The 13,315-nt window shown below is 37.8% G+C and overlaps 1 protein-coding gene across 7 annotated transcripts in view; it reads left to right on the top strand.

The window, feature by feature from the left end:
• Positions 1–13,315, top strand: part of LOC103729463 (protocadherin-15) — a 1,150,197-nt gene that overhangs the window by 838,833 nt on the left and 298,049 nt on the right. For all 7 annotated transcript variants that reach the window (XM_029560656.1, XM_029560654.1, XM_029560663.1 and 4 more), the window contains one exon: positions 10,441–10,601. In XM_029560656.1, coding sequence (XP_029416516.1) covers positions 10,441–10,601 — 161 coding nt within the window. The remainder of the gene's footprint in view (positions 1–10,440; positions 10,602–13,315) is intronic.

Here is a 13,315-nt window from a genome sequence, read left to right as displayed (position 1 = left end):
TATGATTGAAAAATATCCCACATGCACATACCCACATGCACCTACACCCGCCCACACACACACCACACACAATGCATTTTGCAGATTCATTTTTCAATCGGTGAGTCCTGAGTTTCTTCTGTGCTTTCATTGCTGTAAGAGGCACTGGAATGATGGGGTTTAAGAGCTGCTGGCCAGGTTGTGAATGTGCACATCTCTGAATATGCTAACACTCTTTCTAACTTTTAAGGAAATGCCATGCTATTTTCCAAAGTGACTTACAACTTTACATTTATTTTATAGTTGATTAATACAATTTTATGTATTTGTGACATACCTAATGTTCTGATTGGATGTACATTCTGCAGCAGCTAAATCATATAATTAGTAAAATGGGTTCTATTTTCTTTTTTGAAAATTATGTATTTGTGTGTAGCACCTGTGTGTTTCTGCATGTGTCACACAACCAGGAATATACCCAAAGACATGCCAAGGCCAGAGGACATTAGGTGTCTAACTTCATCTCTCTCCACCTTACTCCCTTGAGACTGAGTCTCTCTCTGAACCTGGAGCTAGGCTGGTACCAGCAAACCCCAGCCATCTTCCTGCCTCTGCCCCACAGTGCTAGAATTACAGGCCACACACCCAGCCACTTAAACAAAATGCCCCGTGGAGGGCATTCCCAACAGGAAATTAAGAGGGCAATCTCATTGATAAGAACACCAGAAAGTTTGTTTCTCAGTTAAGTTTACCAAGAATGTGAATTATTTTTACAGTCAAAACTCTAAAGTGATTCTGAAAGAAATGCCCTCGGTCAGATTTTCGCAACATGCTGTTCTATGCTGATGTTTGCAATTTTATAAATCAAATAAAAAATATTTTTAAGTGTAAAAGAAACTTATTTCATTTGAATTTTTTAATGTGGTGGCTATCTTTAATACGGAAACTTCATGAGATTTAGACAGTTTATTTCATTTCTAGTTAAGCAGTCACTGAGTTCAGTTTGGCTGGCCCAGCTTCTTCTGTGGTACCTTGTCATTAGAGGGCTTTGTGGCTTGTTAATGGTCAAATTTAGGCACATTTATTTTCCCATTACAGGTACTGTGATAGAAAAATGACAGCGTTTGCTTTCATAATACTTAGCCACTTAGAAACCAAACCCTGCTTAAGCATTTAATGGTTATTTAATATGTCCCTCAATTGACTGCAATTTGCATATGAAATAAAATCTCTTTATATAATGTGTTTTCTAATTGTCAGGACCTTCATGTCGTATGATTTGCCCATCACAGTTATACCTGAATAAAGAATCAGCCTGAGTATGTTTGTTTTAAGGCCAAGAATGGAGCCAAACTCTGAGACACATGCTCCTTCAGATGTTGAATGGAATTGTGTTCTAAGCAGGGCTTCACTCATACTTTTATTGACGCAGTCTTTCCATTTAGGAAGTAGAAGCTAGGATTCATCCTTAGAGAATCTTGCCCTTTGATTCATGGTTCTAGAATATCTCACACAATTTCAGAAGGACTTCTTCACTCTTTACATCTTTACAGTAAGAACAACATACTGCTCCAGAGCTTTGATAATCAAGGACACCGACATTCACTCAGTATCTTGGGTGAAGGGCAAGGTAGAGTCCTGAGGGATGAAGGTCAGGTGCTCAGGACACAAGAACACATGGTTCAGAGAGCTTGGTTACGTTACCAAGTTGCTTTTTGTTGCAAGGTTAAGTTAAAGTCATTATTCCGGATTCTGACCATATTGTAAAAGGTATTCCTACACTTGTTAAGGAGCATCGCTTATTGTTATGATATTTATTTCTTTGAATAATTTTAGAGCTGAGAGAAGAGATTTAATTTTAGAGCTGTGATTATTCTGAATTCTTCTAAAGGTGTTATAAAATTGGATTGCTAGTTTATAAATTTGTTCATGGCATAAAATATTTAAACAATTTATCTTACAAATTAAATCTGAAATTAGGAAAAATTGAAGGCTATAATATATCTTGTTTTGCTATCTACAATATAAACCCAAGTTTGAGTCAACCAGAAATTCAAAATTATGAGGAGGAAATGAAATCATTAGGAGGTGTGTATATGGTTTCATTGTTATCAGATAAATCCATCACCATTTCTATTTACTTAATTTTTTAATATGACAAAGAAGTTAGTAAATAGTACATGAGTTATTTACTGTTTCTAATATTTGGAAACCTGTATGCTCCAAGGATGGCCAGACTGTACAGCAACTTGAGGGAGAGCTTATGCTTTTTGGGTCAAGTGAATAATGAAAAACCAACACATGTAACAAATCACAAGGTTACATAGGCTAGGACATCAGTCCGGGGGTATGGGGGGGTGTTGTTAGGACGTGTATGACCCTGAGGGCATCACAGGTTTGGACCCTGAAGATACCACATTGTCTTAGTCTATACCTTAGTCTTAGTGAAAGAAAGTGAGTTGGGTGGATAGTAAACTGAGTCCCTCTTTCTACTCCCTCTCCACTCCCCCAATTCTCTCTCTTGCTCTCATTTCTTCTTGGAGAAATGAGAAATCAGCACTGCCTGATTAAGGTCTATGATCCTTCTCATGTTCAGAGAGCCTAGGGGTCAGGATCCCCCTTCATCTATATTTCTATTACATTTGAGAATCATCAAATTTCTAAAAATGTTAGTTTTTCACATTCAAACAGCATCAATTTGATGGGCTGAAAAGAAGAACTTCTGCACCCCTTAAAGGCGTGAGCCTTTTTCACTACCAAGTCTGTTAGTTGGAGGTGTTGTGATTTATTTTGTCTTAATGTAGTATAACTTATTCCAAACGATTCCATAACATTTCCTCAGGCATGCTGACCTCAGTAATGTTACTTTCGTAGCTGGCTAAAAGATCCCCTTTACCAGCAAGAAATGATCTTTGCCTTTGACAGATTCTTAATGGTAAGTGAGAGTAAACTGAGGCTAGATTCTCATCAGTTTATACTTTTTCATATACATAACTGTTTTTCTTGTTAGTCTCTATTTACATTTCACATTTCTGTAGTTATTTATTTATTATGTACCTGTGTGAGTACATGCACTTGTGTGTGTAAGTGTGCCTGTGGAGGGCCTTGAGTTTCTTCCTCTATCACTGTCTGTCTGTTCAATTAAGTGAGGGTCTCTCCCTGAACCTGGGGATGGTATTTTCTTGGCTGGGCTGAGAGCCAGCAAGACACAGCAATCTTGTCTCGTCTTTCCTCAGAACTGAGGTCAGAGCAGGTGCTGGATTCGAACCACAGTCTTCAAGATAGTTGAACAAATATTCGTAACTGCTGTTCTCTCCTCTCTCTCTCTCTCTCTCTCTCTCTCTCTCTCTCTCTCTCTCTCACACACACACACACACACACACACATTCATACTTATATCTCAGTTGTAAATAAAATCATGTCATGTATAAAAGTCTTCTGCATAACATGCATAATGTAATGAATAATATTCAGTAACTCCTTTATATGCTTAAATCTCCATTTAGTACCAGTGGCAGGGTAATGAGAAGTTACTCACTGGGTAACTGTGCATATCTACTACATTACTGGTTTTTTCATAATAATCCATATTGGTGACTATAAGATCTAGGAAACTTGCCAGAGATCACAGAATTAGTGTGTATTGGGTCAAGATTTCAATCACAGACCTTCAATATCAAGTCCCAATTATCTACTGGTACACAATGATAGTTGAAAAACTTCGTGGCTTAAAACAACAAACTTTTACAGTTCCATATTTTCTGTGGGCCAAGAATACAGGCCCAGCAGAGACAGGTCCTTTACCAAGTTTCCTAGGACTAGGGAGTTGTCAAGGTGACATCTCACTTGACTTCAGTAAGAAGGTATCCGTTCCAAGCCTACTCAAGTCATTGGAAACACCATATTACTTTATTCCTTGTGTATATTGATCTGAAGTCTTCAGTGTCTTGTTTGCTATGAGCTGAAATGGCTCATAGCCCCTAAAGTCTACCTACAGCTCGTGAACCTGTGTGTGTCCCAATGTGGCTAAAGTTATCATTAAACCAAGACACTCAATAAGATGGCCACTCAAAGCTCATATAACCTGGCCCTGTAAACACCTCCATAGAAAAACATCCTTCCATCACCTTTCCCACATTCTGTTAGAGGAGAGTGACAGGCCCCGCCTACACTCAAGGGCAACTCACGGGCATTAAGCAGGAAACAAGCCTGGCAGTGACTCCGACAGGGCTGGTCTGTGTTCCACATTCTTGACTATCTCAGCCAGAGGAGCTAGAACTCTTGTTCCATGGACTCAGCTCAGTGGGGTCACTTGTCATACCACACTGCTATGCTGACTTCCATTTACTGGACTACCCCTAATGTCCACTGTCTTACAAGAAAATTATTCCTAGGGTCAGGTTATGCATAATTACATCCTGCTAGGCTCCCATATCTTATTTTAGTCATTTTCTTTTCAATCTTCTCAACTTCAATCAAGAAAATTATAGGGCACAGAATTGCATGCAGTGAATTTCTGTACTAACAATATTTTTGTGTAGATTTTCAAAGAATTTGAAACACAGAAATATCAAGGTTTTCATATTTAATAACCCATTCATATACTTCAAAAGCAACAGCAGTATACAGGAAAAGAAGTAAAGTAGTGAAATAGAAGAAAAATGATGAGATTTTGGATCTGTTTTTCCTAGATATGTCACCTTGAACAGGGAATTTCAACTCAGGATAGAGATGTACCAGAGAGATTGGCTTTATCATTCGGTCCACTCTCCTCTCTCCTCTCCCTTTACTCCTCCCCCTCTCTCTCTACCACCAGTTCTTTCACCTCTCTGTCTCCCCCTCTCTCTATGTGTCTCTCTCTCACACACACACACATGCATGCATGCATACATGTATGTGTAAGTATGCTAAGTTAACTCCCAGTTCTAAAATATTATGGCAGAACTTTCCCTTGGATAAACGACAGACAAGTATAGATAACTGCCTCGTGAAAATTCATGCTGTATATACATTTAATTAGCACTTGATTTACAAACTAAAATAGATATGTCAGCTGACTAAATATCAAGGTAGTCATCCTAGTATCTAAACAAAAAGTTTAAGGGGCTAGAAAGAGGTCATAGTGGTTAAGAGTGTTAGATGCTCTTCCAGAGAACCCAGGGGCCTATGCACATATTGCACCGATGGCTGCACTTATGTACATGCAGGCAAAACACTCAAGCACATATAACAATAAATAAATAAATAAATAAATAAATAAATAAATATTTTTAAAAAGACTGAAGACCAAAGAAAACAATCTCTAAAGTTTTGTACATGAAACTTAAAAAAATATTTTATTTTTATTTTACATGTATGAGTATATTGCCTACATATGCGTAAGTGTACCCATGTTATGCAATGCCTGCAGAGGTCAGAAGAGGGCATCAGATCTCTTAGAACTGGAATTATAGGTAGTTGTTAGCCTCCCTGTGGGTGGTGGAAACTGAACCCAGGTCCTCTGCAAGACCAGTGCTCTTAACCACTAACCCATCTCAATAGCTCCTTGTACATGGAATTTTATGAAATGTTCAGTACATTATCTATCATATATCAATAAGTAAAAGTAAATAAATAAAATGTGTGATTCTTTAAGAAACGTGTATTTAGTGCCCATTTTGTCATGATTTTTTTGTGACATATAAGATTTAAATTTTATGGGAAAGCATAGTTTTTCATTGCTGCAAGCTCTTAGTATTTCTGTTTTCTTCTAGCTACTTTTGACTTGATGGGAATCATTTTTCATTAGAAAGATGACCTGTGGTTAGTATTCAAATCATAATCCAATTAAAAAAATCTAGTTCAGTTTTTGATGAAGTTGCTAGACACAGATATAATTCCTGGTGCAAAACAGTATCTGATTAACCAAGATATGATCTGTGCATATACACAACTTAGCTATAGAACTCTCTATAAACTACAAGGGAGAAAGTCTACAGGAGAGAGACTGGTTCCATGACTGTCTTAGAAATGTTCAATACAAAAGACCTGTGCAGGAGAAGGTCTTATTCTGGTGATCTTGGGACCTAGAATGTAGTCAGCACCATTTGTAGGATGGCCATGCACACATGCCTCTGAACCTCACTGGAAAACCCCACTTTTGCTCCTTCTTCACCTTTCACTCAAAGAAGATCTTTTTGTTTTGATTCTTTTGTTGTATGGAGTGAATACAAGGGAAGGCAACTGACTGATTCTTTTTTTGTACATTGTAGTTATATATTTTTTCCAATGAATTAAACCAGGGAAAAATTGCTGGAGAAGTAAGTGAAATTCCTAGTGTTAATATACCTTTGAATAATTAATTGTTTCATGCTATAGTTAGGGGCAAATATGTTGTTGTTTTGGAGTTTGGAAGGAGACCAATCCATCAATTACCCCCTTTCATAAAGGATACCCCATTTTAGCTTCACTAAATTAGCTTAATTAGAAATGCAAAGGCCTCCCTCCCTACTGAGAGTGCCCAAATATTTTTAGAGAGTAATCTATTTGTGTTACAACTGTCTATTTAAGGAAGCAATTGACTTGCAGAGAAACATTAACTATCCTGTTATGATCTGTAGCATTACAATGCCACATTGCAGTTATACCTGGGTAAAAAGCCTGACTCTTAATTTAGTTTTTAAGACTGAGCCTGTACTCGGGAGGGTACCCCTTCCCCCAGATGTCTCCTAAAACTGTGCCCTTGAGTCAGGTATAACTCATATTTTCACTCAAAACCATTTTTCCAACATTTGTTTTGGAGAACTACTTGGATCCACCTTTATTTTATAAGACAATCTTGCCCTTAGATCTCAAGGCCTAGAACATCTCATACACACAATGTCAAGCATCTTCTCAGTCTTCACTGTTTTCAGCGAAGATGTTCTGCCTTTCAGCACTTTGATTTGTTAGTTCTCAATCGTACCTACATTCATTCACTGTCATGGGTAGAACAGAAAACTACGGTTCCAAGAAATCAAGGCCAGGTTCCCATGTCACAAGAGCACATGGTTCAGTGAGTTTGTTTGCTCTAGTTTTTCAGTTAAAAGGTTAATTAAAAATCATCGATCCAGATTCAGGTCTAGCCATTTTGTGCCATACCTACAATGATCCTTACTAGCCACATGCTTGTAGCCTTTATAGTACCCATGTACATGTGTATTATGTGTGTGGTTTCTAACTCAGAGACTGTGCTGAAGAATGAAAACATTCAACACAAACGGAACCAAGAGTATAAATTGTTTGAACATGATCTTTTCCTGCAACCAAATCTAATTGGAGATTTGATGAGAACTCACAGTCATCTGAGTTTAGGGGTAGGAAGAAGGATGGCTACTTTCTGGTAACTATAGGCTTGGGTGTGTTGCCTGTCAGTAGGACTGAGCTGAAGGAAGACCTGACCATTCATTGATACTCTGCGTTTGTGTCTGAAGTGAGCACACCCTCCTGCCTTGTAACTCCCAATAGTTATTATCAATCCAAACCTTTCAGTGCATATAAACTCCATTTGAATGGTTGCTGTGCCTGTGTGTTGACCAGACATGATAACCCCTCTTTCAGACATGAACAGTAACAGGATTTTTCAGACTTCTGTGACAATCATTTTGCTTTATTCTGGGTGCCTTTATTTTCCAAATGGGGTTAGTAATATCACAACAATAACCAAAGCTGTAATCCTTGAGCTGTTTTCTGTGTAGGAGACTGTAGTCTGTACTGTTATAGACTTACTTCATTTAGAGTAGCACATGCTCTTGTCTGATGTAAATGACAATAGTGAGTGAAGAGGCCACAGCAGGAAGCTGTTGTACTGAGGAACATGGTTACCAAGTTGCTGTCCAGTAGATTCATGTTTTCCTGCACTCTAGGAGAGCTTTTGCTGCAATTAGAGCTCACCTGTGTAAGCTCTTTCATTCAGTGTGAATTGAGTTTACATCAATGGCTACATGACGCCCACAGCTGTTAACATGCTAATCTTGCAATATCTGGGAGTACAGATGAGCCAGCTGTGAAGTTATTTCTGAGCTGGGTGTGGCAGCACACACTTAAAGCAGGAGGATTATAAATTTGAGGCCGGTCTGGACTATACAGTCAAACCCTGCCTCAAAAATCAGAAACAAAAATGAAAGATGTAAGAAAAAAGTGACTTCTCTACACTAAAATTTTTAATTCTAAATGTAATTTCAATTTATCTTTAAGTAATCCATAAAATCAAAATTATACAGGTTAATGGGGGTATCTTGGGAGTGTTTTGAAGCATGTTTATATTAGGTGACATTTAAAACAAATTAAATATATTTATTTAGATGACAAAGATTCTCAACGTCTACTGACTCAAAGCCAAAAGACAAATTATAATATCCAAGGCTGTGAGAAATGCCTGACTGCAGGGCTCCTTGCAAACATCCTAAAATATTAATTGTACTAGTGTTTTTATGCATATTTATTTTGTGTATGAGTGTATTGACTGCATACATGTAAGAGAACCTATGTAGTGCAGTACCTGCAGAGGCTAAAAGAGGATGTCACATCCCCTGGACCTGGAGCGACAGATCGTTGTTAGCTGCCATGTGGGTACTGGGTATTGAACCCAGGTCCTCTGCAAGAGCATCCAGTGGTCTTAACCTCTGAGCGATTTCTCTAGCCCCATCTGTTGTGACTGTTTTATTTCTGTTTAGTGTTCTAGATGCAATTAAAAATCTTTTTCAGGGATACAGATATGGTGCTAGAGGAGAAATTGCTGTTCCAATTTATTTGTGATTTCCTAGAAGAGGGAAATTGTGGAAGGATATTCTGTCCTCCACATGCAGTTGGAGGCGCAGTCCAATTCTGTCAATTCATTCCTGCTAACATTTAGGATATGATATCAAACCCATGCAATGCTCTCTTGTCCCTAATTGCCACCAAATTTAGCTATGTTGAAAAGAGATTTTTACACGAACACTGACTGATGTGCTGTTTATACACATCTTTGTTTTTATTTAATCAAAAAAGTCACATTTATTTTCCTAGTTATATCTTGAAATACAGATTAAATATGTTTCTCAATCATATTTTGAAGCAGAAAAAGCCATCTGAATCTGACAAGTACTTTGTGAAGTGTTGTCTGTAGATACCTGTCGTTTCAATGCAGAAAACAAATTTTACTCAAATTTACATTTCGACATGCATGAAAAATAATAGAAGACAGAACCTAGAATTCAGAAATGTTCTGTAGAATTGCCCTCTTCAACACTGCAGGATTGTAGGTACAAAGAAAAGCATTCTTTCAAGAGATTCATAGGTATTAACTTCATATTAATAAGAAGTTAAGGAATGCTGTATATTCTAGATTCGTATTATTAAGGTATGGAGGAAATTAATAAATATATGATCTTTTATTTATAACTGTAATTCATAACAATTACTTGTCTTAAAAAAGTGTGGTAAATTTTACATTTCATTTTTCAAACCAATTTCATATTTGTGGATGGTATATAATCTTGTGTCCTGTCCTAAGGCAAGCAGTTATCCAGATAGTTCCATTTTTCTGGTGTCTTTAGGAGAGCACGTTTTCATTTGCACAGCCACATCTCTTATATATGCTATAGGTTTAATAATCTGGATCAGAAAGTGACTGCTGTAAGCCACAGTCTGTTAGCATTTGGCAGGGAGATCATTGCTGTTTGGGGAAAAGTGAGATTTGCGTCACATCACTAGTATGTGTTTCAACTTGTAAAATGCAAAGAATCGAAGCAGAGTAGGAACCATTTGAGACTCTCTTTTCAGTACTTATTTAAGAACTGCTGAACAGCATAAGAAGGCAAACATTGACACGTTACATGAGAAGGAGGTGTCAGTAGAGTAGCGCACCCCAGGCACGGCTTAAAGAAGGATCGCTTCTGCTTGTGTCTGCACTCGAGTTTTCTCTTTGGCATTAAGATTTTTATTTTAGAGATTTACTCTAAAGTAAAATAGAAAGATGCCATTCTCACCATGGGAAACCTCCTACTTCTTTATCTCCTCCTTTGTCTTCTCTCTCATCTTCAAGCTATCTCTTCATATCAGAAGTCTTACTGAGTAAGTTGAAGTAACTGACTATGTTATTACAGTCATTTTATTTTGTTCAACATAAAAATTCAATGATAAATACAGAGAGAAATGATAGACAGGGTGGGAGAGAGATTCAGTGTTGCAAATGTAAATAATAAATAGATGGCAAACTTCTCCAAATGCCTGAATCGCAGCCTCCCACCTCCATCTTCCCAATATACCATTTATAAATAGTATAATGAAGATAGAGATTTACACCGTTTTTGCCAAGAAAAACTTCATGATGTTCAATATAATATTGAATGTATTCTGTCTTACAGAAATCTGTCAGCCATCTGGGGTTTAAGAGCTTAAGCCTTACTAAAGAATACATTTGACTAAAATGTAGTTACAGTAGCTGTCTTTGATTTGCAGGTACAATTCTGGTGGACAACATGCTGATTAAAGGAACCGCAGGAGGACCAGACCCTACCATAGAGCTCTCTTTGAAGGACAACGTGGACTATTGGGTGCTGCTGGACCCAGTTAAACAGATGCTGTTCCTCAACAGTACTGGCAGAGTCCTGGATAGAGATGTCAGTGACGTTTTATTTTTCTTTGTCCCTATGTGAAAGCTTTATTATAATTCCAATGTCTACATTGCTCTCTCTGTATGGTATTAAATTTTCTTCATATATCTCAATTTGATTTACTGAGCATAGCAACAAAAGGAAATGTAACTCCTTGGAATAAGAATAAGGAAGGAATATTCAGAGAAAGAATACATTTCCCATTTAATACCCTGGAATTATGTTCTATTTCTGAACTAGAGAACAGGCTACAAAGAATAGAGAAGTGGTGACATTGTCCAGAATATTCATCCAGTTGAGCTGCATTCACCCCCAAACATGTCAAAATGAGGGTACCCCTCTGTTGGTAGCTTGTGGACAGAGGTTGGTGTGTGCTCTCACACACAGCCCCTGCCACAGGCGTGCATTTTTGCTGCTGGCTTCTGGGCGAGAGTTGGTGTGTGCCTTCACGCCCGGCTGTCAACACAGTAGTAGGAGGAGGACAGCATCATGCTTTTAAGGCTGTTAGAAAACCAAAAGGTGAGCAAGAGTCCTAGCAAGGTTGTGATTAATCATTTTCAGACAGCCAAGCAGAAGCATTTTATGAATAAATTGCCAAAGTTGTTGAACATATTTCTGAAAAAGTATTGGTGGATTGGTGTCTCAGTGAAGAACCTTTGATCTCAACTATATCCATCCTAGTTTTCTTGGGGACAGAGAATAAAAGTGAAAATGAGCAGATGGTACCACCAAGGAGGGAGGGAAACCGAGCCCTTGAGGAGAAGCAGGCGTCCCTCAGGACCCCCCCCCCCCACAAAGCCCAAACCTCAGAGCAGGCAAAGATCAACTCCAGCCACCGCAAACCCCTGGGCAGGTGTGTGGCCCACCTCTAACAGGATTCATGGCCCACATCACAGGGTGGATGCCCTTTGATCCTTCATGGCTTCCATGTGCAGTCTTTGGGAAGTGTACTTGCCTTTTATTTTACTTAGTTCACTGTGTCCTTTAGAACTTTGAATCCCGAATTCTCATGACTTGCTCTCTCGGCTGCCAGGTATTTTTAGGGTCCCATTCATCACAGTGAAAGGCTTTTTATCTACAGTTTTACGCGACACCCACTGACTGAGCCATCCGCAGGGAAGGCCTGCTAGTCCGCTAGTGAAGCAGATCCGAGCTTTTACCCCACTCCGACATGCAATTCGAAATTGTTATTTAACTTAGTTGTCAAAGAACAAAACTCAAATGTGAAATCTACCAGAAATTAAACATAATGGAAGTGACTTAACAAATCGGAAAAATAGCTGTTAGTATTTAAACTGCAGCGTATTATTCTAAGGAAACATTACAATATAAACCTAATGCTTATTCATTTAGATTGGCTCTGGTTCTACATTATACTCTCAGCCCTCTTTAAATCATAGTTTTCCATGAACATATGATTAGACAATTTTCTAATACTCATTTGTATTGAACAGTCAACTTAACATTGAGGTTAAGTTGTTTTTGATCATTATAAGGATGCTGCAATGACAGTTTTTGTCCACATATCTTGAATACTTGTTTAATGTTTTAAGAAAGATAAATTCATTTACCTTCATTACATTTTAAGAAACGGTCTTCTAAATATATCTGTACATGTCTACACCAATGCTGATAGTTATGTTCTTTAAAATATAATGAAATTTTGTTAAACACAATATGTAATAATTATTAGTGCATATTGATCGAATGTTAATGGATTTCTTTATGAAATTTCCATACAAGCATTTATGCCCTTTGATCATCCCTGCATCTCTCTTAGTAACCCTGTCTACCCTCCCAACTCCTCTCCTTAGTCTCTGGACTTTTTTCTTCCATATTCATCTCTCTACTATATTAGGAGTTTTTGTGATGTAGTTTTCATTATAAAGCAATGTGGAATTTTTCAGAAGGCATTCTCTGAATCCAATGAAATGACATTGCAATTTTTATTCTTGATTCTATTTATGTATCATGTTATTTTGTTGATTTGCCTAGGTTGAACCATGCTTACATTCTTAGAATGAAACCAATCAGTCAAGAGCATTCTTTTTTTTGAAATATTTTATTTTTATTGTATGTGTATGCGTGTATTGCCTGAATGTGTGTAAGTGCACCCATGTTGCATAATGCCTGTGGAGGTCAGAAGAAGGTGGCAGAAACCCTGGAACTGAACTTTGGATGGTGATTAGCCGCCATGCGGGTGCTGGGATTTGAACTTGGGTCCTCTGTAAGGGCAGCCAGTGTTCTTAATCACTGAGCTGTCTCTCCAGCCCCAAGAGCATTATCTTTTATACTGCTTTTTGAAATTGATTTGCAAATATTTTACTGAGAATGTTTGTAAATATGCTCATTAAAAACATTGATTTTGGGGGCAGGGAAGGATGGCTCAGTGGTTAAGAACACTGGTCTTGAAGAAGACCTGGGTTCAAATCCCAGTACACACATGGCAGCTAAGAACTGTCTGTAACTCCAGTTCTAGGGGATCCAACAGCTTCTTCTATCCTCTGTGGGCATTGCATGACACGGGTGCACTTACCTACATGCAGACATAACACTCATACACATAAAATAAAAATAATAAATAAGATATTAAAAACGTTGATTTTTAGTTTTCTTTTTGTTAATTCCTAACCTGGTATTGGTCATGATTTTACTGCCTTGTATTTTAACATTTCACATAACTTAATGTGGAAAACTTTTCTGTTTATACTTTGTTAAAT

The sequence above is a fragment of the Nannospalax galili genome, unplaced genomic scaffold (assembly GCF_000622305.1).
Source record: "Nannospalax galili isolate Female #2095 unplaced genomic scaffold, S.galili_v1.0 scaffold70, whole genome shotgun sequence".
In the NCBI taxonomy this organism is placed as follows: Eukaryota; Metazoa; Chordata; class Mammalia; order Rodentia; family Spalacidae; genus Nannospalax; species Nannospalax galili.
The sequence above is the reverse complement of the archived record's forward strand: the minus strand, read 5'-3'. Positions and strand labels throughout refer to the sequence as shown.